The 25586-nt window shown below is 46.2% G+C and overlaps 1 protein-coding gene across 2 annotated transcripts in view; it reads left to right on the forward strand.

Annotated features, from left to right (window-relative positions):
* rptor (regulatory associated protein of MTOR, complex 1) overlaps window positions 1–25586 on the forward strand; it is a 140991-nt gene that overhangs the window by 34157 nt on the left and 81248 nt on the right. For both annotated transcript variants that reach the window (XM_056410150.1, XM_056410151.1), the window contains exon 5: window positions 15069–15227. In XM_056410150.1, coding sequence (XP_056266125.1) covers window positions 15069–15227 — 159 coding nt within the window. The remainder of the gene's footprint in view (window positions 1–15068; window positions 15228–25586) is intronic.

A 25586-nucleotide genomic window follows, 5' to 3' on the forward strand; every position in this document is an offset into this window, starting at 1 on the left:
GACAATTCAAGTGATTTGTTTAATACCCTACTAGTATACTTTTTCATGATATTCTAATATTTAGAGATAGGATATTTGAGTTTTCTTAAGCTGTAAGCCATAATCAGCAATAAATCAGAATAAAAGGCTTGCAATATTTCAGTTGATTTGTAATGAATCCAGAATGCATGACATTTTTGTTTTTTTAATTGCATTACAGAAAATAAAGAACTTCATCACAATATTCTAATTTTCTGAGACAGTCCTGTATATATATACATACACACACACATATATGTGTGTATATATGTATGTATATATATATATATACATACACACATATATATATATATACACACACACACATATCTGAGGAGTTGCAGTCTAACTCCAGAGACGTGTGAATAAGTCGCCCCCTGATGTTTGTGAAGCGTGTGTCTGTAAATGTCAGTTCTGATGTGTAAAGGTGCAGAAACACGACGCCGTGTCCTCGCCGCCCGGTGCAGCCAGAGGCACGGCGCCGCTGACTCAGCGCCATGATGTCACCGCAGGGGGTCCGAGTGCACATGCAATGTACACGTTACAGGGAAACACGTTTAAAACACGAGTAAACAAACTGTTTACTTTTTTTTTTTATGGTGTACATCACTTAAAAAAGGTTGAGAACCAGTGCTCTACACATCCAGTCACACCCTGTGTTCTCCCAGAGGTCAGAGGTCCTGAAGGTCATCACATCCGACACAGCGTCTCCACTTCAACATCGCGTGAGACATTTGGGAAAATCCAAAAAACTAAACTCAACACACACAACACGGTCCTTTAGATGAGGTCATGTTACACGTCTCATCGGTAAGTCCTTCACGTCGCGTGACTCCCTCGCGTCACGTGACGCGGGTGAGTCACGTGACTCACCCGCGTCACGTGACTCACCCGCATATGTGTGTATGTATATATATACAGGACTGTCTCAGAAAATTAGAATATTGTGATAAAGTTCTTTATTTTCTGTAATGCAATTAAAAAAACAAAAATGTCATGCATTCTGGATTCATTACAAATCAACTGAAATATTGCAAGCCTTTTATTCTTTTAATATTGCTGATTATGGCTTACAGCTTAAGAAAACTCAAATATCCTATCTCTAAATATTAGAATATCATGAAAAAGTATACTAGTAGGGTATTAAACAAATCACTTGAATCGTCTAATTAACTCGAAACACCTGCAAGGGTTTCCTGAGCCTTGAAAAACACTCAGCTTGGTTCAGTAAACTAAATCACAAGTATGGGGAAGACTGCTGATCTGACTGCTGTCCATAGGACCATCATTGACACCCTCCATCAGGAGGGTAAGACACAAAGAGAGGCGCAAAATCCAAGTTGCTTGAAATCCAGTGTGAAGCTCCCACAGTCAGTGATGGTTTGGGGAGCCATGTCAGCTGCTGGTGTTGGTCCACTGTGTTTCATCAAGTCCAGAGTAAATGCAGCTGTGTACCAAGAGATTTTAGAGCACTACATGCTTCCGTCTGCTGAAAAGCTCTATGGAGATGAGGATTTCATTTTCCAGCATGATCTGGCACCTGCCCACAGTGCCAAAACCACCAGTAACTGGTGTACTGACCATGGCATTACTGTCCTCGATTGGCCTGCCAATTCCCCTGACCTGAACCCCATAGAGAATTTGTGGGGTATTATTAAGAAGAAGCTGAAAGACACCAGACCCAACAATGCAAATGAGCTAAAGGCCGCTATTGAAGCATCCTGGGCATCCATAAACCCTCAGCAATGCCACAGGCTGATTGCCTCCATGCCACGCCGCATTGATGCAGTAATCCGTGCAAAAGGATTCCCAACCAAGTACTGAGTGCATTAATGGACATTTTCAAATGTTTGATTTTGTTTTGCTGTTATAAATCTTTTTTTTAACTTGGTCTGAGGAAATATTCAAATTTTATGAGATAGGATTTTAGAGTTTTCTTAAGCTGTAAGCCATAATCAGCAATATTAAAAGTATAAAAGGCTTGCAATATTTCAGTTGATTTGTAATGAATCCAGAATGCATGACATTTTTGTTTTTTTAATTGCATTACAGAAAATAAAGAACTTTATCACAATATTCTAATTTTCTGAGACAGTCCTGTATATACATACATATATATACACATATATGTGTGTATGTATATATATATATACACAGATACATACATATATAATAGAGAAGCTGTCGTTTTGTAATTTTTTTTTCTTCTATTGAAAGTAGGCGTTAAGTAGATGTTTAAAGATGTCGTCCAGATAATAATTGCATATGCAGATTTTTAGACGATGCTCATTTTTGTTATAAACATATTTAAAGCAAAAAGTGTAAAACAGGATAAAGAATAAAAGAGTAAAAATGAACAAAACACAAATAAAACAACGTAGAACTCGGGAGTGATCTATTCTCTATTGTACATTGATTTATGACAATAACATCGTGTCTATGAGCTGTTACACATGTTTTAATTGTATACTTCTCTATCATAAATCCCTAACATCTATACTTTTCATTTTTAATGAGAACAAATTTCCATAAAGCCTTTCCATCCCTGTTTCCGTCTCTCGTGAACGAGACCCGAGTCTACCTGAAAGTCTGCACTCGGGGTGATAAATGACCCACAGGCTCACGAGACATTGACTTATGACATCAGACATAAAGGAAACTTAAACTAACGTTCCCCATTCACTCTCCTTTCACCCGTCTCCTTGTTTACAGGACGTTGTTGTTATTTATCACCAATGAGTCGAGTTCTCAGCTCACACCGTTTACTGTCACTTACCTATTTTTATTTTATTTTAAACCTTCAGCTTAAAAAGATTTCCTGCATTTTATTAAGACGTATCTTCCACTAAAGTCCTTTTTACATTGCTTACTTCTAGGTTATAAAAACAATATAGTTTACGAGGTTATTTGTTGTCTTTGTACAAACAGGCGTGCACAGTAAACACAAATACATATAAAACACTTTAATAACTATATTATACGGCATATGGAGTTTCAGCTGCTCGGAGGTCTGGTGCTGCCCCGTCAGACGGAAGCTGGTCGCGTGTTAAAATAACTTTCACCTTTTCTCACTAATTTCACTGATGATGGTACCAGATACGTCCCGGGTGGTTTTAATCTTCTGTTGTGTATTTTATTCAGTCAATCAAATCAAATACAATATTATTCTATATAATATACAAAACAGAAAGATTGAAAATGTATAGGTTGAAGCAAAAAATGCTTATATATTCCTATCCTGAATTAATATCAAATATATCAGAACATTTATATAAAAAGCAAAAAATAACAAAAGAAAATGTAAAAAACTATGTATATATGTATTAATCTGTCCTGCATCACATCCCATAACCCTGTGTAAACATAAGAAACTGTCATAAATGCTGATGCATAATGCAGATGATCATATTTCGGAGTTTCGGGATGGACACAGAGAGTATTATTTTTCTTTGGAAGATGGATTAAATGTCCACGGGCTGCTTCTACCTACCAGGAGTAAGTGCTCCATCACAAAGGTAACTTTACATGTGGCGGAACCTTTTAACTTGGCACATTGAATCTGTATTTTAATTGCATCCTGAATGCTCGCGGTACTTTTTGAAAAGGTCGCCTGTTTCCAGGATGTTCCACGATGATAGATGGAGCAACCAGCTCACCGTAAAAAAAAAAGAAGAGTTGGTTTCCTGTGGCCTTGGTGGATCTGGGGGAGATGTTTAAAAAAAAAAAGCTGGCGTGAGATAAAGAAGCTTTAGATTGCATCAAACCTCTCGAGGGAGTCGGTCCCCGCAGGAGGCTGCAGCGCCCCCCTCAGGTCGGGGCGGGTAATGTCGAGTCACACGCTCTCAAACCTCCCCCTGGCAGAATGTTGTGATCGGTGCATTTAAATACACAAATCTGTCCTGATCTCTGTGTGCAACGTGCATTAAATATGCCTGATGGTCATGAATGTGAATTAAAAAGCTTTGCTGAAGCATTTTAACACAACTGGGATTAGTCTGGACTAACTACAACAAGCATGTGGTGCAAGAGTAGCACCCTGAGATATGTTATGTTATATATCTTATGTGTTATGTGTATGTCTTATGCGCACATATACTAACTGTAAAGGGAGGAAAGTGCTTGTTGTCTCTTTTGGAAGAGAGCGCTGTCTCTTTAAGAGATGGGCACTGTCACTTTAAGAGAGGGGCGTGTGTGAAGAAGCAGTATGCTTGTTTTAACCAGGAACTTGTTAAATAAAAGTTTTAAAACAGAAGAACGATGTGTTTTGGAACAGTTTCCCTCAATCTTTCCAAAACGCCGTCTCTTTAAGAGAGGGGTGCTGTTGCTTTAAGAGAGGGCTGTGTGAAGGGCAGGTGCAGTATGCTTGTTTTAACCGGGAACTTGTTAGATAAAAGTTGCAAAACAACGACGTGTTTCTGAACAGTTTGCCCCTCTCCTTCCAAAACGGCGTCTCTTTAAGAGAGGGGCGCCGTCTCTTTAAGAGAGGGGCGTGTGGAGGGCAGGTGCTGTATGCTTGTTTTAAATGGAAACTTGCTTAATAAAAGTTGCAAAATGGAAGAACAACGTGTTTCCGAACAGTTTCCCTCTCTCTTTCTGACCCCCCCCCCCCCCCCCCCACCCACAATCCGAGCTCTGATTTCAATCGCCATGCCTCCCTCGCTACAGTAACACCATTATGCTATCCGGATACCACTTGATTTGGTTGGGATGAGTGCTGCCGCGTCTGCCGGCATTCATACGCTCCGATCTAATTCTGCCCAAATGCGATCAGCCCGCCGCCTCCGCTGTCGCACGGCAACGCCGACTGGTGCAGATACGGGAAGCTGAGATCGGGTCCGGATATCTCGGCCTCGACAGGATCAGGATGTCATGGGAAGAACGAGAGCCGCGGACCAGGTGAACCTGATTCAGCCCAACTGTAAGCACTATCAAAGAGGAAAGTCTTAGTCTAGTGGGGCAATATGGTACTAAAAGCTCTCTAGTGGGGCAATATGGTACTACACGCTCTCTAGTGGGGCAATATGGTACTACACGCTCTCTAGTGGGGCAATATGGTACTACACGCTCTCTAGTGGGGCAATATGGTACTACACACTCTCTAGTGGGGTAATATGGTACTACACGCTCTCTAGTGGGGCAATATGGTACTACACGCTCTCTAGTGGGGTAATATGGTACTACAAGCTCTCTAGTGGGATAATATGGTACTACAAGCTCTCTAGTGGGGCAATATGGTACTACACGCTCTCTAGTGGGGCAATATGGTACTACAAGCTCTCTAGTGGGGTAATATGGTACTACAAGCTCTCTAGTGGGGCAATATGGTACTACACACTCTCTAGTGGGGTAATATGGTACTACAAGCTCTCTAGTGGGATAATATGGTACTACAAGCTCTCTAGTGGGGTAATATGGAACTACAAGCTCTCTAGTGGGGCAACATGGTACTACAAGCTCTCTAGTGGGGTAATATGGTACTACAAGCTCTCTAGTGGGGTAACATGGTACTACAAGCTCTCTAGTGGGGCAATATGGTACTACACGCTCTCTAGTGGGGTAATATGGTACTACAAGCTCTCTAGTGGGATAATATGGTACTACAAGCTCTCTAGTGGGGTAATATGGTACTACAAGCTCTCTAGTGGGATAATATGGTACTACAAGCTCTCTAGTGGGATAATATGGTACTACAAGCTCTCTAGTGGGGTAATATGGTACTACAAGCTCTCTAGTGGGATAATATGGTACTATAAGCTCTCTAGTGGGGTAATATGGTACTAGAAGCTCTCTAGTGGGATAATATGGTACTACAAGCTCTCTAGTGGGATAATATGGTACTACAAGCTCTCTAGTGGGGTAATATGGTACTACAAGCTCTCTAGTGGGATAATATGGTACTACAAGCTCTCTAGTGGGGCAATATGGTACTACAAGCTCTCTAGTGGGATAATATGGTACTACAAGCTCTCTAGTGGGGTTATATGGTAATACAAGCTCTCTAGTGGGGTAATATGGTACTACAAGCTCTCTAGTGGGGTAATATGGTACTACAAGCTCTCTAGTGGGGTAATATGGTACTACAAGCTCTCTAGTGGGGTAATATGGTACTACAAGCTCTCTAGTGGGATAATATGGTACTACAAGCTCTCTAGTGGGGTAATATGGTACTAAAAGCTCTCTAGTGGGGTAATATGGTACTACAAGCTCTCTAGTGGGGTAATATGGTACTACAAGCTCTCTAGTGTGGCAATATGGTACTACAAGCTCTAGTGGGGTAATATGGTACTACAAGCTCTCTAGTGGGGTAATATGGTAATACAAGCTCTCTAGTGGGATAATATGGTACTACAAGCTCTCTAGTGGGGTAATATGGTACTAAAAGCTCTCTAGTGGTGTAATATGGTACTACAAGCTCTCTAGTGGGGTAATATGGTAATACAAGCTCTCTAGTGGGATAATATGGTACTACAAGCTCTCTAGTGGTATAATATGGTACTACAAGCTCTCTAGTGGGGTAATATGGTACTACAAGCTCTCTAGTGGGATAATATGGTACTAAAAGCTCTCTAGTGGGGTAACATGGTACTACAAGCTCTCTAGTGGGGTAACATGGTACTACAATCTCTCTAGTGGGGCAATATGGTACTACAAGCTCTCTAGTGGGGTAACATGGTACTACAAGCTCTCTAGTGGGGTAACATGGTACTACAAGCTCTCTAGTGGGGCAATATGGTACTACAATCTCTCTAGTGGGGCAATATGGTACTACAAGCTCTCTAGTGGGGTAACATGGTACTACAAGCTCTCTAGTGGGGTAACATGGTACTACAAGCTCTCGTGGGGTAACATGGTACTACAAGCTCTCTAGTGGGGTAACATGGTACTACAAGCTCTCTAGTGGGATAATATGGTACTACAAGCTCTCTAGTGGGGTAATATGGTACTACAAGCTCTCTAGTGGGGTAATATGGTACTACAAGCTCTCTAGTGGGGTAACATGGTACTACACACTCTCTAGTGGGGTAACATGGTACTACAAGCTCTCTAGTGGGGTAATATGGTACCACAAGCCTCTAGTGGGGTAATATGGTACCACAAGCTCTCTAGTGGGGTAACATGGTACACAAGCTCTCTAGTGGGGTAACATGGTACTACAAGCTCTCTAGTGGGGTAATATGGTACTACAAGCTCTAGTGGGGCAACATGGTACTGCAAACTCTCTAGTGGGGTAACATGGTACTACAAGCTCTCTAGTGGGTAATATGGTACTACAAGCTCTCTAGTGGGGTAACATGGTACTACAAGCTCTCTAGTGGGGTAATATGGTACTACAAGCTCTAGTGGGGTAACATGGTACTACAAGCTCTCTAGTGGAGTAACATGGTACTACAAGCTCTCTAGTGGGTAATATGGTACTACAAGCTCTCTAGTGGGGTAACATGGTACTACAAGCTCTCTAGTGGAGTAACATGGTACTACAAGCTCTCTAGTGGGGCAACATGGTACTACAAGCTCTCTAGTGGGTAATATGGTACTACAAGCTCTCTAGTGGGGTAACATGGTACTACAAGCTCTCTAGTGGGGTAACATGGTACTACAAGCTCTCTAGTGGAGTAATATGGTACTACAAGCTCTCTAGTGGGGTAACATGGTACTACAAGCTCTCTAGTGGGGTAACATGGTACTACAAGCTCTCTAGTGGGGTAATATGGTACTACAAGCTCTCTAGTGTGGCAATATGGTACTACAAGCTCCTTAAGATATGATGGTGCATCACCAATCACGGTTTTATAGGTGAGAAGAATTCAAGGCTGTGTCTTTTGTCTCGTTAATGTTCATCTGTTTGAGAAGTTGGAAGTTTTGCAAGGTTGAAACGTGTCTTCTTCTTCTCCTGCGATGCGGAGCCATTCTTCAGGAGGCCGGCTGTTTAGTAAAAGGCATGTTGGTTATGTAACAGAAGGGCCTTGGAGAGTGTGATAGTGATTCAGACTGTTGTGTAACCTGTTGCATAACTAGTTGACTCCCCTTTTTAATCACACACTTTATTTAATGAAGCGAAGGAGCTCAAACCATGCACACGTCCTCCATCTCCCACGCTTTACCCCTTTTACAATCTCTCAAGCCGCCTATACACACACACACACACACACACACACTGACGGGGGTAAAGCATCAGTAGCAGCACCTACACTTTTGTTTTGTTTACGTGTAAAAGATTGAATAAATGTACTGGTGCTGTATTTTCTCTCCTTCACACAGTAAACAGCTTGTTTAGATGTCACACTCCTGAAGTGTAAAAGCGTCCTTGTTTACCCTAAAATTACACGTTGCTTTTTTTTATTGCATTTTTTTTGTATACAGTTCTTCAAATTAAGACTTACTCTCCTACAAAAGCTAACGGCCTGTTTGATGTCTGGAGTTTTTCTGCTAAAATCATTATTCTTAGCAGAGCTAAGAGCACAGTGGATAAAACATAACACAAATAGCACCAACGGTAAGACTTACTAGACGGAGGAATTAAATGAACATGGAGACACAAGATACGTGACTTGTCTGTTACACAGCCAACAGGGGAACCCTCACCCTCCAGTGAGGCTTTTTATTGACACTCAATAAACAGTTCACGCCCACACACAGGTGGCTCAAATCAGGTTCATCGGTCACATCAATCAGTTCAAGTTGCCCAATGTCCATTAGTAAATTAGATAGAAATAGTAATAAAGTTATCACACAATATGAGAGCATATCTCAACACCCCCACTTGCTCTTACTTTGTGAAGTTCATAAGTACATTGTTCAGTACATCATTTTCCAAAAATAAATTCACAAACTTATTTAACTTAAATTTGGTAGCAGGTTTTGTCATCACATCTGCTACCATTTCCTCAGTAGGACAGTATTCTAATACAATGTGACCATCGTTCACAGTGGACCTAATGAAATGATACTTGATGTCAATATGCTTACATCTCTGTCGGCTGACAGGATCCTTTGCTAAAGCAATTGTACCTTGGTTGTCTTCGAAAACCTTAGGTTGTGGATACTTTTGTTTATCAAGACCTTCAAGAAGCTGTTTCAGATACAGGCACTCTTGAATTGTGGCTACTAAAGCCATATACTCTGCCTCACAAGTGGACAGTGCAACAGTGGGCTGCTTTCTGCATCAACACTCTGACACTAGTCAGGTTAGCAGTAGGAGAAAATGTCTCCTTGTAGTAAACTCCCAATTTTTGACTGTAACCCTTTGCCACATACCTGGCCTTGTATCTCTCAGACCCATCACTGTTTTTCTTTAGAGCATAAACCCATCTACCCCCCACTGCTTTCTTACCCGGAGGCAAGTTGGTTAGAGTAAATGTGTTATTTGCTTTAAGAGACTGTATTTCTTCATCCATGGCACTAACCCACTCTTTTGATTTGTCTGAGCTCATGGCTCCTTCAAAAGTTACAGGTATGTCGCAAATGACTTTATAACAGTAATCAATGTTACTTTGGACCTGGTCCATTTTTCCAGCAGACTGAGAAACATTGTCACGTAGGTAAAATGGCTTCCTTCTCACTCTAGAAGGGTAAGTTCTCGGCTCATGCTTAACTTCAACTGTTCTCGGTTGGCTACTCTCCTCAGTCTCAATGACTGGAACCTCTTCAGTCTCAAGGACTGGGATTGCATTCTGCCTGAATCTATCTGCTCTGTATTCTACCATCAGATCATCATCATCAGCATCAGAATCAGAATCAGAAACAGGTTTATTGCCAAAGAATGTTTTCACAAACAAACGAGGAATTTTTTTTGGTGGAAGGTGCAACATTTGGACATGACAAACAAACAACAATCAACGCGACGGAAAGACAACAAATAATGTGAGAGTGTTTGGGTGTGTGCTTCAAGTGGTGTGTTTTAGTTAAAGTGCATGTTAAAGTGACGTGTGTGGAGGAGGGAAGAAGAAGGAGGAGGAGGAGTGGGAGGAAGAGGGAGGAGGAGGAAGAGGAAGGAGCGGGAAGAAGGAGGAGAGAGGAAGGTGGAAGAAGAGGTGGTAGTCCTGGGGGTGACAGTCAGTCAGTCAGACTCAACATTAGTCTGAGTCTGTTGCTCAACCCCAGGCTGAGAAACAAACTTGACTAATCTATTTCTCTGCACCTTCTCGCTGTCAGGAAAATAGATAAGGTATGCTGGACTGGTTTTGTCATACCCAACAAAAACACCTTCTACACCCCTTGGGTCAAGTTTTTTCTTGTCTTGAACATAAGCAAAACACTTTGAGCCAAACTTTTGCATTTTGGACAGGTTGGGTTGTCTCCCAGTCAACGCCTGTACTGGTGTTTGCTTTGTTCGTTTGTTGAAACAACGGTTTCTAATCACTGCTGCTGTCTGTACAGCATAAGGCCACAGACCTTTTGGTAGGCCACTCTCAATTAACATGCATCTTGCCATATCAAAAAGTGTGCGCCAATTTCGCTCAGCCGTTCCATTTTGATGTGGAGAATACGGAGCTGAGGTCTCGTGCCTAATACCATTTTTAACCATTAAAGATTTGAAACTCTTAGCAGTGTACTCTGTACCATTATCTGATCGCAAACGCTTAATTTTGCCATAAGGCGTTCAGTGGCTTGCACTGTGTCACTCTTATTTTTAAGGAAATACACAAATACAGCACTGGAAAAATCATCAGTAAACGACAGTGTATACTTAAACCCCTCTCTGGACTCTGGGGATATTGGTCCTGCCAAATCTGTGTGGACCAGCCCTAGTGGCTCTGTAGCTCTAGCATCAGGCTCTCTATTTATGGTCTGCACAAATTTGCCCTGAATACATACATCACAGTGTGGAGGTTTACTGGTTGCCCCTTTAATTTGCATGCCCTCGACAACAGGTGGCAACTTCAACACATCCTCATAGTTACAGTGACCCAATACTTCATGCCACGTTTGTAAATCAAGACACCCTTTAACTTGGTCATCACATTTCACATCATTATCTACCGTGTAAATAATAAAGCCTGTTGTGTACGTGTATGTGGAATTTCGCACCATTTCTGTGAATCAGAATGTCCTCTCCTTTCTTGAAGATCACCGTCGTGTCACTTGCTGTAGCCGCTTACAGAAAAGATGTCTTGCGGATAGGAGGGATGTACAAGCGCCTTTCAGCGTTGTTCTCAGCTGTCGACCTGTGCTGTCCGTCAGACAGACCACCGCGCCTCACGCTCTGCTACGCCGCTGCACCGGTGCCGTCGGCCAGCTCCACACAGTGTGACTCGGCCTTGAACTCGCCGTTGAAACACTTGAACTTGGCGAGGTCTGTAACGATGTGCGAGGTCGCCCAGTCGACCATCAGGCCCCTCACGCTGACATCTTGGCTCGGCTGGACATCTGCTGGCATGTCGCTCAACCGAACGCATACTGCCCCTCCTCCTCCGCCTCCTCTGAAGCTTTACGGGCGTCATCTCGGCCTCGCCTCCTGCTCCGACAGGTCTCGCTGCTGTGTGTGTCGCTCCTGCAGTGGCTGCACCACACTTTGCGCTGACAAGCTGGCGAGGTGTCCGTGTGTCCCACACCTGAAACACTCCGGCTCGCGTCCCCGTCGCCAGCTGCTGCTGCTGCTGCTGCTGCTCACGTTCGCCTGGACCTGCACCTCGCCTGGTGGGTCTCGCTGCTCGTCGCCCCGTGCTGTCATCACATTGTCCTCAGTGTCTGGAGCACGATCTTCTCTGTGTCCTCGTAGCTTCGCAGTTTGTCTTGAATTCAGGAAACGCCACGGTCTCATCTCTTTGCGTGATGTAGATAACAAACGGTTTAACGATTCGGGAAGCCCTTTTAGAACCATAGCTACAAGTAGCCCGTCACTCAAAGTCTCGCCTGCGTTTCTCAACGCTGTGCTGACTGTCTCAGCACGTATCACATAGTCGGTTACACTCTCGCTGCTTGACTTCTGGAGCGAGGTGAGCTCAGTATAAAGGCTGATAATTCTTGGCTTTCCTCTGCCTTGATAATAGTTTCTCAAAATAAGTAGTGCTGCTCTACCGTCGTCGGGTGCTTCCCGCATCACCAGGGACAGGCTCTTATCATCCAGAAACTGGATAAGCTCAGCATATGCTTCTTCATTCTTTGCCTCATTCCGCAGCAGTTCCTCTTCGTCCTCTGTCACAGGCACTCTCAGAATGGCTTTTCAACCCTTGCAGGAAGGTGGCCCAAGAACTTAGTCTCCCACAGTTCATACTTATTTTCATCCTCACAATAACAAGCGCGACCAGCGGCTCCCACTCGGCTCTACTGGCTTTCTGCTACTAGTCATGTTTGGTGCCTACACGCACCTAGTCTTAAGTGTTAGTTTTAAATGTTTTGCTCTATAGGTTTTCGCCATCACCTGGGCCCATAACCTCTTAGCAGAGCTAAGAGCACAGTGGATAAAACATAACACAAATAGCACCAACGGTAAGACTTACTAGACGGAGGAATTAAATGAACATGGAGACACAAGATACGTGACTTGTCTGTTACACAGCCAACAGGGCTGCCCTCACCCTCCAGTGAGGCTTTTTATTGACACTCAATAAACAGTTCACGCCCACACACAGGTGGCTCAAATCAGGTTCATCGGTCACATCAATCAGTTCAAGTTGCCCAATGTCCATTAGTAAATTAGATAGAAATAGTAATAAAGTTATCACACAATATGAGAGCATATCTCAACAATTATCATAAAATGTTCAGGCTTTTTAAAAGTTTGCCGACTTTCAAAGCACAAAATCTCTGCATGAGTAATAAATATAACGTATTATTGGTTCATTACAAACACAATGTCTCTCTCCGCCCTGCCGGCTCGTCCACGAGTCGGATTGAATGGAACAAACGTCTTTAAGAAATTGTAACGACGTAGTTTACTGGTGAAATATTTGGAGACGGCTTTTGGGGAACTGTGCTGTAAATCTTTAAGGATTTTTACATTTAGCTTCCATAAGGAGAGAGGAGAGGAGATAGGAGCTCAGTGTGTCCTGTTATTTCACAGATCTCTGGTCTTATGACCTTGTTCTAGGACAGGAGGTCAATGTGAGTGCCGCCTGTAATGGGAATTGTATTCTTAGTAATATTATCTTTGACTCGATGTAAATCATCTTCTGTCCCGTAAAGGTTGCTAAGCACATTACATACCGTAACTTTTGTCAAGGAAACAATCACTCAGCCGCATGAAGACAAAGGATGAAGGCTGATCGTCTCCTCGCCAAGGGACCCGGACACAAGAGTCTCCTCCTCGTTTCCCTTAAACACATGATTTATATTTAAGGGCTCCTGAGGGACTCCGTGTCACGGCGACTCTTCTTGCAAAAATACATTATTTCCTAGACGAGTTCTGGTTCTTCGATGTTCATCGTTTCCGTTTACTGCCATCACAAGCCACATGTGTAGGGATGAGAATTGATAAGATTTTATCGATTAGATTCTTTTATCGATTCTTATTGGGCAAGGGGTGAAAAAAAAGAGCACAAACGGGTTTATTTACATTAATTTTCTTTTATATAATTTTCTATAATGCTGCACACACCATATACAGGATGTATACATACACATTTACATTTTTTTAAATAACCAAAAACATTTATACATATTCCTCTTGAACTTAAAATAAAACTTACATAACTTAAATAAAATGTATTCTGTTTAATTTAAACATGTTCCTAGAAATTACAGTGCTCCTTCCTTTTTTTTAAAGGGTATATGAACTGAGCTGCCAAAAATGAAACTAGCAGTGGCAAATACCAAGTGTGCAACCATCAATTGTATGGATCATCAACAATTCTTGTGCAGAAAAATAAGCATGTCTGCTTTCTCCGGGAGGATCCGCGATCTCTCAGGACTTCTTGTGTCTCCAGCCGTGGAGAACACTCTCTCAGATGGAGGATGAACACAAAGATATGAGTAGGTGGACAAGCCGTGCTGTAGCCTGAGACCCAGACAGACGACCAGCCTCTGAACCGGTCTGACTGAACGTCATCAGCTAAATTGGATGGCAATGGAGATTATTTATATAGTGAAAGCTGGTTTACACAATGAAACAAATGGCACTAACAAAATCGCTGAATTTGCTGAGCTGCCATAAAGCCACATTAAGAGGGGAGGCGAACACGACCTCTGCCTCAATGTAGGGGGCTGACAATGGAAGATTCTATAGCTAAGCTAGCGTAGCTATATGCTACGTTTAATAATGGATTAAAAATCGATATGCTCAGTTTAATAATGGGTTAACACAATAACGCGAACGTTTGCTGATAACACACGCCCTCCGATCATTAACACCGTTACGATCAAACATTTCTCAAAACTGGACTTTCAATCCAAACGTGAAGTGATCAATAATGGGACCAATGCCGGAGCTCAAATGTGAGCTTCAAACGAAGGACAGAAGAGAACTTGATCAACTCCACACAATAAAGGCAAATGGCTTCACACAGTGAGTGGTTGTGATCACTTCTGAGGAGTTTACCTTGGACAGAAAGAGATGAAGCGCCAACGTTGCATCGAACACGTGACATTCCTGTCATTTAATTCCGTGCTGTGTTCAAATGCTGATTCATATTTGTTGTATTTCCTCCCTTCGACGAAATAGACTTTTTACACACGTTACAAGTGGCGTAGTTGTCATTTTGTCGTGTGAAATGGAGCCAAACTTTAGAACGCTTCTGCCTCGTTGCCATGTTTGCTGCAGTCTGAAGAAGAAACTAAAAAAGTTTGCGCATGCGCAACGCCACAGAGGACCGTTGGCAGAACCGTCAAGGAATGTGGCTGACGATCCCAAACAATCGGTTCACTGGGAACCGGTTCTAAAACAGAACCGGTTCTCGATTCCCATCCCCTATGAGAGTCTATTTTACCGTTCTCGATTCCCTCCACCTACATGAGTACGAGAGTTCCTCTCCTCTGTTGTTTCCTCATTTCCTTGAGTGTTCAGAGGTCTCATCGAGCCTGAGAGACGGAGCGTAGCTCCTACGGCTGTCGTTGTCTAGTTGTGAAACCAGCGTGCTGACGGCCTCCTCCTCCTCCTCCTCCTCGTGTTGCAGGCGCGTTACAAACAGAGTCTGGACCCCACGGTGGACGAGGTGAAGAAGCTGTGCATGTCGCTGAGGCGCAACGCCAAAGAGGAGCGAGTCCTCTTCCACTACAACGGCCACGGGGTGCCGCGGCCCACCGTCAACGGAGAGATCTGGGTCTTTAACAAGGTACCGCACGCACACACACACACACACACACACACACACACACACACGCTCTTACATGGCAGGAGGCATCAGACACAGCCAGGTCCAATGGACCAGACTCCAGGGAGGATGCAGTTAAGTGTCATGGAGAGATGTAATAAGGGGAGAGGAGAGAGGAGCTCAGTGTCTCCTAAACGTCCATAAGGAGAGAGGAGAGGAGAGAGGTGCTCAGTGTATCCTAAGCGTCCATAAGGAGAGAGGAGAGGAGAGAGGAGCTCAGTGTATCCTAAGCGTCCATAAGGGGAGAGGAGAGGAGAGAGGAGCTCAGTGTATCCTAAACGTCCATAAGGAGAGAGGAGAGAGGAGCTCAGTGTATCCTAAATGTCCATAAGGAGAGAGGAGAGGAGGAGCTCAGTGTATCCTAAACGTCCTTAAGGAGAGGAGAGGAGAGGAGCTCAGTGTATCCTAAACGTCCATAAGGAGAGAGGAGGAGAGGAGCTCAGTGTATCCTAAACGTCCATAAGGAGAGAGAGAGGAGAGGGCTCAGTGTATCCTAAATGTCCATAAGGAGAGAGGAGAGGAGCTCAGTGTATCCTAAGCGTCCATAAGGAGAGAGAGGAGAGGAGAGGAGCTCAGTGTATCCTAAATGTCCATAAGGAGAGAGGAGAGAGGAGCTCAGTGTATCCTAAGCGTCCATAAGGAGAGAGGAGAGAGAGAGGGCTCAGTGTATCCTAAGCGTCCATAAGGAGAGAGAGTGTAAGCGTCCATAAGGAGAGAGGAGGAGGAGCTCAGTGTATCCTAAGTCCATAAGGAGAGAGGAGAGAGGAGCTCAGTGTATCCTAAGTCCAGAAGGAGAGAGGAGAGGAGAGCTCAGTGTATCCTAAGCGTCCATAAGGAGAGCAGAGAGGAGAGAGGAGCTCAGTGTATCCTAAGCGTCCTTAAGGAGAGAGGAGAGAGGAGCTCAGTGTATCCTAAGCGTCCTTAAGGAGAGGAGAGAGGAGCTCAGTGTATCCTAAGCATCCATAAGGAGGAGAGAGGAGCTCAGTGTATCCTAAGCGTCCTTAAGGAGAGAGGAGAGGAGAGAGGAGCTCAGTGTATCCTAAGCGTCCTTAAGGAGAGAGAGAGGAGCTCAGTGTATCCTAAGCGTCCTTAAGGAGAGAGGCGAGAGGAGCTCAGTGTATCCTAAGCGTCCATAAGGAGAGAGGAGAGCTCAGTGTATCCTAAGCGTCCTTAAGGAGAGAGGAGAGGAGCTCAGTGTATCCTAAGCGTCCTTAAGGAGAGAGGAGAGGAGCTCAGTGTATCCTAAGCATCCTTAAGGAGAGAGGAGCTCAGTGTATCCTAAGCGTCCATAAGGAGAGAGGAGAGGAGCTCAGTGTATCCTAAGCATCCTTAAGGAGAGAGGAGAGAGGAGCTCAGTGTATCCTAAGCGTCCATAAGGAGAGAGGAGAGAGGAGCTCAGTGTATCCTAAGCGTCCATAAGGAGAGAGGAGAGAGGAGCTCAGTGTATCCTAAGCGTCCATAAGGAGAGAGGAGAGAGGAGCTCAGTGTATCCTAAGCGTCCATAAGGAGAGAGGAGAGCTCAGTGTATCCTAAGCGTCCTTAAGGAGAGAGGAGAGAGGAGCTCAGTGTATCCTAAGCGTCCATAAGGAGAGAGGAGAGAGGAGCTCAGTGTATCCTAAGCGTCCTTAAGGAGAGAGGAGAGAGGAGCTCAGTGTATCCTAAGCGTCCATAAGGAGAGAGGAGAGGAGCTCAGTGTATCCTAAGCGTCCATAAGGAGAGAGGAGAGAGGAGCTCAGTGTATCCTAAGCGTCCTTAAGGAGAGAGGAGAGGAGCTCAGTGTATCCTAAGCGTCCATAAGGAGAGAGGAGAGAGGAGCTCAGTGTATCCTAAGCGTCCATAAGGAGAGAGGAGAGGAGCTCAGTGTATCCTAAGCGTCCTTAAGGAGAGAGGAGAGGAGCTCAGTGTATCCTAAGCGTCCTTAAGGAGAGAGGAGAGGAGCTCAGTGTATCCTAAGCGTCCATAAGGAGAGAGGAGAGGAGCTCAGTGTATCCTAAGCGTCCATAAGGAGAGAGGAGAGAGGAGCTCAGTGTATCCTAAGCGTCCATAAGGAGAGGAGAGAGGAGCTCAGTGTATCCTAAGCGTCCATAAGGAGAGAGAGAGGAGCTCAGTGTATCCTAAGCGTCCATAAGGAGAGAGGAGCTCAGTGTATCCTAAGCGTCCATAAGGAGAGGAGAGAGGAGCTCAGTGTATCCTAAGCGTCCATAAGGAGAGAGAGAGGAGCTCAGTGTATCCTAAGCGTCCATAAGGAGAGGAGAGAGCTCAGTGTATCCTAAGCGTCCATAAGGAGAGAGGAGAGGAGCTCAGTGTATCCTAAGCGTCCATAAGGAGAGAGGAGAGGAGCTCAGTGTATCCTAAGCGTCCATAAGGAGAGAGGAGAGGAGCTCAGTGTATCCTAAGCGTCCATAAGGAGAGGAGAGAGGAGCTCAGTGTATCCTAAGCGTCCATAAGGAGAGAGGAGAGAGGAGCTCAGTGTATCCTAAGCGTCCATAAGGAGAGAGGAGAGAGGAGCTCAGTGTATCCTAAGCGTCCATAAGGAGAGAGGAGAGAGGAGCTCAGTGTATCCTAAGCGTCCTTAAGGAGAGAGGAGGAGCTCAGTGTATCCTAAGCGTCCTTAAGGAGAGAGGAGGAGCTCAGTGTATCCTAAGCGTCCATAAGGAGAGAGGAGAGAGGAGCTCAGTGTATCCTAAGCGTCCATAAGGAGAGAGAAGAGAGGAGCTCAGTGTATCCTAAGCGTCCATAAGGAGAGAGGAGAGAGAGCTCAGTGTATCCTAAGCGTCCATAAGGAGAGAGAGAGAGGAGCTCAGTGTATCCTAAGCCCATAAGGAGAGAGAGGAGCTCAGTGTATCCTAAGCGTCCATAAGGAGAGAGGAGAGAGGAGCTCAGTGTATCCTAAGCGTCCTTAAGGAGAGAGGAGAGAGGAGCTCAGTGTATCCTAAGCGTCCATAAGGAGAGAGGAGGTCAGTGTATCCTAAGCGTCCATAAGGAGAGGAGAGAGGAGCTCAGTGTATCCTAAGCGTCCATAAGGAGAGAGGAGAGGAGCTCAGTGTATCCTAAGCGTCCATAAGGAGAGAGGAGAGGAGCTCAGTGTATCCTAAGCGTCCATAAGGAGAGAGGAGAGAGGAGCTCAGTGTATCCTAAGCGTCCTTAAGGAGAGAGAGAGAGGAGCTCAGTTTATCCTAAGCGTCCATAAGGAGAGAGGAGAGGCTCAGTGTATCCTAAGCGTCCTTAAGGAGAGAGGAGGAGCTCAGTGTATCCTAGCCCATAAGGAGAGGAGAGAGCTCAGTGTATCCTAAGCGTCCTTAAGGAGAGAGAGAAGGAGAGAGGAGCCAGTGTATCCTAAGCAAGGAGAGAGAGAGGAGCTCAGTGTATCCTAAGCAGGAGAGAGGAGCTCAGTGTATCCTAAGCGTCCTTAAGGAGAGGCGAGAGGAGCTCAGTGTATCCTAAGCGTCCTTAAGGAGAGAGGCGAGAGGAGCTCAGTGTATCCTAAGCGTCCTTAAGGAGAGAGAGGAGAGAGGAGCTCAGTGTATCCTAAGCGTCCTTAAGGAGAGAGGAGAGGAGCTCAGTGTATCCTAAGCGTCCTTAAGGAGAGGAGAGAGGAGCTCAGTGTATCCTAAGCGTCCTTAAGGAGAGAGGCGAGAGGAGCTCAGTGTATCCTAAGCGTCCATAAGGAGAGAGGAGAGGAGCTCAGTGTATCCTAAGCGTCCTTAAGGAGAGAGGAGAGGAGCTCAGTGTATCCTAAGCATCCATAAGGAGAGAGGAGCACAGTTTATCCTAAGCGTCCTTAAGGAGAGAGAGGAGCTCAGTGTATCCTAAGCGCCAAGGAGAGAGGAGAGAGCTCAGTGTATCCTAAGCGCCCATAAGGAGAGAGGAGAGAGGAGCTCAGTGTATCCTAAGCGTCCATAAGGAGAGAGAGAGAGAGCTCAGTGTATCCTAAGCGTCCTTAAGGAGAGAGGAGAGAGGAGCTCAGTGTATCCTAAGCGTCCATAAGGAGAGAGGAGAGGAGCTCAGTGTATCCTAAGCGGCCATAAAGAGAGAGGAGCTCAGTGTATCCTAAGCGTCCATAAGGAGAGAGGAGAGAGGAGCTCAGTGTATCCTAAGCGTCCATAAGGAGAGAGGAGAGAGGGCTCAGTGTATCCTAAGCGTCCATAAGGAGAGAGGAGAGGAGCTCAGTGTATCCTAAGCGTTCTTAAGGAGAGAGGAGAGGAGCTCAGTGTATCCTAAGCGTCCATAAGGAGAGAGAAGAGGAGCGCAGTGTATCCTAAGCGTCCATAAGGAGAGAGAGGAGCTCAGTGTATCCTAAGTCCTTAAGGAGAGAGGAGAGGAGCTCAGTGTATCCTAAGCGTCCATAAGGAGGGAGGAGCTCAGTGTATCCTAAGCGTCCTTAAGGAGAGAGGAGAGAGGAGCTCAGTGTATCCTAAGCGTCCATAAGGAGAGGAGAGGAGCTCAGTGTATCCTAAGCGTCCTTAAGGAGAGAGGAGAGGAGCTCAGTGTATCCTAAGCGTCCTAAGGAGAGAGAGAGGAGCTCAGTGTATCCTAAGCGTCCATAAGGAGAGAGGAGAGAGGAGCTCAGTGTATCCTAAGCGTCCATAAGGAGAGAGGAGAGAGGAGCTCAGTGTATCCTAAGCGTCCATAAGGAGAGAGGAGAGGAGAGCTCAGTGTATCCTAAGCGTCCATAAGGAGAGAGGAGAGGGCTCAGTGTATCCTAAGCGTCCATAAGGAGAGAGGAGAGGAGCTCAGTGTATCCTAAGCGTCCATAAGGAGAGAGGAGAGAGGAGCTCAGTGTATCCTAAGCGTCCATAAGGAGAGAGGAGAGGAGCTCAGTGTATCCTAAGCGTCCATAAGGAGAGAGGAGAGAGGAGCTCAGTGTATCCTAAGCGTCCATAAGGAGAGAGGAGCTCAGTGTATCCTAAGCGTCCATAAGGAGAGGAGAGAGGAGCTCAGTGTATCCTAAGCGTCCATAAGGAGAGGAGAGGAGCTCAGTGTATCCTAAGCGTCCATAAGGAGAGAGAGGAGAGAGGAGCTCAGTGTATCCTAAGCATCCAAAAGGAGAGAGGAGAGAGGAGCTCAGTGTATCCTAAGCGTCCATAAGGAGAGAGAGAGGAGCTCAGTGTATCCTAAGCGTCCATAAGGAGAGAGGAGAGAGGAGCTCAGTGTATCCTAAGCGACCATAAGGAGAGAGAGGAGCTCAGTGTATCCTAAGCGTCCTTAAGGAGAGAGGAGAGGGGAGCTCAGTGTATCCTAAGCGTCCTTAAGGAGAGGAGAGAGGAGCTCAGTGTATCCTAAGCGTCCATAAGGAGAGAGGAGAGGAGAGGAGCTCAGTGTATCCTAAGCGTCCATAAGGAGAGAGGAGAGAGGAGCTCAGTGTATCCTAAGCGTCCTTAAGGAGAGAGGAGCTCAGTGTATCCTAAGCGTCCTTAAGGAGAGAGGAGAGAGGAGCTCAGTGTATCCTAAGCGTCCTTAAGGAGAGAGGAGAGAGGAGCTCAGTGTATCCTAAGCGTCCATAAGGAGAGAGGAGAGAGGAGCTCAGTGTATCCTAAGCGTCCTTAAGGAGAGAGGAGAGAGGAGCTCAGTGTATCCTAAGCGTCCTTAAGGAGAGGAGAGAGGAGCTCAGTGTATCCTAAGCGTCCATAAGGAGAGGAGAGAGGAGCTCAGTGTATCCTAAGCGTCCTTAAGGAGAGAGGAGAGAGGAGCTCAGTGTATCCTAAGCGTCCTTAAGGAGAGAGGAGAGAGGAGCTCAGTGTATCCTAAGCGCCCATAAGGAGAGAGGAGAGAGGAGCTCAGTGTATCCTAAGCGTCCTTAAGGAGAGAGGAGAGAGGGGCTCAGTGTATCCTAAGCGTCCTTAAGGAGAGAGGAGAGAGGAGCTCAGTGTATCCTAAGCGTCCATAAGGAGAGAGGAGAGAGAGGGCTCAGTGTATCCTAAGCGTCCATAAGGAGAGAGGAGAGGCTCAGTGTATCCTAAGCGTCCATAAGGAGAGAGGAGAGAGGGCTCAGTGTATCCTAAGCGTCCATAAGCTGAGGAGTGAGGAGCTCAGTGTATCCTAAGCGTCCTTAAGCAGAGAGGCGAGAGGAGCTCAGTGTATCCTAAGCGTCCTTAAGGAGAGGAGAGAGGAGCTCAGTGTATCCTAAGCGCCCTTAAGGAGAGAGGAGAGAGGAGCTCAGTGTATCCTAAGCGTCCTTAAGGAGAGAGGAGAGGGCTCAGTGTATCCTAAGCGTCCTTAAGGAGAGAGGCGAGAGGAGCTCAGTGTATCCTAAGCGTCCTTAAGGAGAGAGGAGAGGAGCTCAGTGTATCCTAAGCGTCCATAAGGAGAGAGTAGCTCTGTGTATCCTAAGCCTCCTGAAGGAGAGAGGAGCTCAGTGTATCCTAAGCATCCTTAAGGAGAGGAGAGAGGAGCTCAGTGTATCCTAAGCGTCCTTAAGGAGAGAGGAGCTCAGTGTATCCTAAGCATCCTTAAGGAGAGAGGAGAGGAGCTCAGTGTCTCCTAAGTGTCCTTAAGGAGAGAGGAGAGAAGCTCAGTGTATCCTAAGCGTCCTTAAGGAGAGAGCAGAGAGGAGCTCAGTGTATCCTAAGTGTCCTTAAGGAGAGGGAGAGGCTCAGTGTATCCTAAGCGTCCATAAGGAGAGAGGAGAGGAGCTCAGTGTATCCTAAGCGTCCTTAAGGAGAGAGGAGAGAGGCTCAGTGTATCCTAAGCGTCCTTAAGGAGAGGAGAGAGGAGCTCAGTGTATCCTAAGCGTCCATAAGGAGAGAGGAGAGGAGCTCAGTGTATCCTAAGCGTCCTTAAGGAGAGAGGAGAGGAGCTCAGTGTATCCTAAGCGTCCTTAAGGAGAGAGGAGAGAGGAGCTCAGTGTATCCTAAGCGTCCATAAGGAGAGAGGAGAGAGGAGCTCAGTGTATCCTAAGCGTCCTTAAGGAGAGAGAGAGGAGCTCAGTGTATCCTAAGCGTCCATAAGGAGAGAGAAGCTCAGTGTATCCTAAGCGTCCATAAGGAGAGAGGAGCTCAGTGTATCCTAAGCGTCCATAAGGAGAGAGGAGAGAGGAGCTCAGTGTATCCTAAGCGTCCTTAAGGAGAGAGGAGAGAGGTGCTCAGTGTATCCTAAACGTCCATAAGGAGAGAGGAGAGGAGCTCAGTGTATCCTAAGCGTCCATAAGGAGAGAGGAGAGGAGCTCAGTGTATCCTAAGCGTCCATAAGGAGAGAGGAGAGGAGCTCAGTGTATCCTAAGCGTCCATAAGGAGAGAGGAGAGGAGCTCAGTGTATCCTAAGCGTCCTTAAGGAGAGGAGAGAGGAGCTCAGTGTATCCTAAGCATCCTTAAGGAGAGGAGAGAGGAGCTCAGTGTATCCTAAGCGTCCTTAAGGAGAGAGGAGAGAGGAGCTCAGTGTATCCTAAGCGTCCATAAGGAGAGAGGAGAGAGGAGCTCAGTGTATCCTAAGCGTCCTTAAGGAGAGAGGAGAGAGGAGCTCAGTGTATCCTAAGCGTCCATAAGGAGAGAGAGAGGAGCTCAGTGTATCCTAAGCCCATAAGGAGAGAGAGAGGAGCTCAGTGTATCCTAAGCGTCCATAAGGAGAGAGGAGAGGCTCAGTGTATCCTAAGCGTCCTTAAGGAGAGAGAGGAGCTCAGTGTATCCTAAGGTCCCATAAGGAGAGAGGAGCTCAGTGTATCCTAAGCGCCCTAAGGAGAGGAGAGAGGGCTCAGTGTATCCTAAGCGTCCATAAGGAGAGAGGAGAGAGGAGCTCAGTGTATCCTAAGCGTCCTTAAGGAGAGAGGAGCTCAGTGTATCCTAAGCGTCCTTAAGGAGAGAGAGAGGAGCTCAGTGTATCCTAAGTGTCCTTAAGGAGAGAGGAGAGAGGAGCTCAGTGTATCCTAAGCGTCCTTAAGGAGAGAGGAGAGGAGCTCAGTGTATCCTAAGCGTCCTTAAGGAGAGAGGAGAGGAGCTCAGTGTATCCTAAGCGTCCTTAAGGAGAGAGGTGCTCAGTGTATCCTAAGCGTCCTTAAGGAGAGAGGAGAGAGGAGCTCAGTGTATCCTAAGCGTCCTTAAGGAGAGAGGCGAGAGGAGCTCAGTGTATCCTAAGCGTCCTTAAGGAGAGAGGCGAGAGGAGCTCAGTGTATCCTAAGCGTCCATAAGGAGAGGAGAGAGGAGCTCAGTGTATCCTAAGCGTCCATAAGGAGAGGAGAGAGGAGCTCAGTGTATCCTAAGCGTCCTTAAGGAGAGAGGAGAGGAGCTCAGTGTATCCTAAGCGTCCTTAAGGAGAGAGGAGAGCTCAGTGTATCCTAAGCGTCCATAAGGAGAGAGGAGAGGAGCTCAGTGTATCCTAAGCGTCCATAAGGAGAGGAGAGAGGAGCTCAGTGTATCCTAAGCGTCCATAAGGAGAGAGGAGAGGAGCTCAGTGTATCCTAAGCGTCCTTAAGGAGAGAGAAGCTCAGTGTATCCTAAACGTCCATAAGGAGAGAGGAGAGGAGCTCAGTGTATCCTAAGCGTCCTTAAGGAGAGAGGAGAGGAGCTCAGTGTATCCTAAGCGTCCATAAGGAGGAGAGAGGAGCTCAGTGTATCCTAAGCGTCCATAAGGAGGAGAGAGGAGCTCAGTGTATCCTAAGCGTCCATAAGGAGAGAGGAGAGAGGAGCTCAGTGTATCCTAAGTGTCCTTAAGGAGAGAGGAGCTCAGTGTATCCTAAGCGTCCATAAGGAGAGGAGAGGAGCTCAGTGTATCCTAAGCGTCCTAAGGAGAGGAGAGAGGAGCTCAGTGTATCCTAAGCGTCCTTAAGGAGAGAGAGAGGAGCTCAGTGTATCCTAAGCGTCCTTAAGGAGAGAGGAGAGGAGCTCAGTGTATCCTAAGCATCCATAAGGAGAGAGGAGAGAGGAGCTCAGTGTATCCTAAATGTCCATAAAGAGAGAGGAGAGGGCTCAGTGTATCCTAAGCGTCCATAAGGAGAGAGGAGAGAGGAGCTCAGTGTATCCTAAGCGTCCTAAGGAGAGAGAGAGGCTCAGTGTATCCTAAACGTCCCTAAGGAGAGAGGAGCTCAGTGTATCCTAAGCGTTCTTAAGGAGAGAGGAGAGGAGCTCAGTGTATCCTAAGCGTCCATAAGGAGAGAGAAGAGGAGCTCAGTGTATCCTAAGCGTCCTTAAGGAGAGAGGAGAGGAGCTCAGTGTATCCTAAGCGTCCATAAGGAGAGAGGAGAGAGGAGCTCAGTGTATCCTAAGCGTCCTAAGGAGAGGAGAGAGGCTCAGTGTATCCTAAGCGTCCATAAGGAGAGAGGAGAGAGGGCTCAGTGTATCCTAAGCGTCCTTAAGGAGAGGGGTGCTCAGTGTATCCTAAGCGTCCATAAGGAGAGAGGGGCTCAGTGTATCCTAAGCGTCCTTAAGGAGAGGAGAGGAGCTCAGTGTATCCTAAGCGTCCATAAGGAGAGGAGAGAGGAGCTCAGTGTATCCTAAGCGTCCTTAAGGAGAGAGGAGAGAGGAGCTCAGTGTATCCTAAGCGTCCATAAGGAGAGAGGAGAGAGGAGCTCAGTGTATCCTAAGCGTCCTTAAGGAGAGAGGAGAGGAGCTCAGTGTATCCTAAGCGTCATTAAGGAGAGAGACGAGAGGAGCTCAGTGTATCCTAAGCGTCCTTAAGGAGAGAGGAGAGGTGCTCAGTGTATCCTAAGCGTCCATAAGGAGAGAGGAGAGAGGAGCTCAGTGTATCCTAAGCGTCCTTAAGGAGAGAGGAGAGAGGAGCTCAGTGTATCCTAAGCGTCCATAAGGAGAGAGGAGAGGAGCTCAGTGTATCCTAAGCGTCCTTAAGGAGAGAGGAGAGGAGCTCAGTGTATCCTAAGCATCCTTAAGGAGAGAGGGGAGCTCAGTGTATCCTAAGCGTCCATAAGGAGAGAGGAGAGCTCAGTGTATCCTAAGCGTCCTTAAGGAGAGAGGAGAGAGGAGCTCAGTGTATCCTAAGCGTCCTTAAGGAGAGAGGAGAGGAGCTCAGTGTATCCTAAGCGTCCTTAAGGAGAGAGGAGAGGAGCTCAGTGTATCCTAAGCGTCCTTTAGGAGAGAGGAGCTCAGTGTATCCTAAGCGTCCATAAGGAGAGAGAGAGGAGCTCAGTGTATCCTAAGCGTCCTTAAGGAGAGAGGAGCTCAGTGTATCCTAAGCGTCCTTAAGGAGAGAGGAGCTCAGTGTATCCTAAGCGTCCTTAAGGAGAGAGGAGAGAGGAGCTCAGTGTACCCTAAGCGTCCTTAAGGAGAGAGGAGAGGGCTCAGTGTATCCTAAGCGTCCTTAAGAGAGGAGGCGAGGAGCTCAGTGTATCCTAAGCGTCAGGAGAGAGGCGAGAGGAGCTCAGTGTATCCTAAGCGT

Source organism: Pseudoliparis swirei, chromosome 24 (genome assembly GCF_029220125.1).
Source record: "Pseudoliparis swirei isolate HS2019 ecotype Mariana Trench chromosome 24, NWPU_hadal_v1, whole genome shotgun sequence".
NCBI lineage: Eukaryota > Metazoa > Chordata > Actinopteri > Perciformes > Liparidae > Pseudoliparis > Pseudoliparis swirei.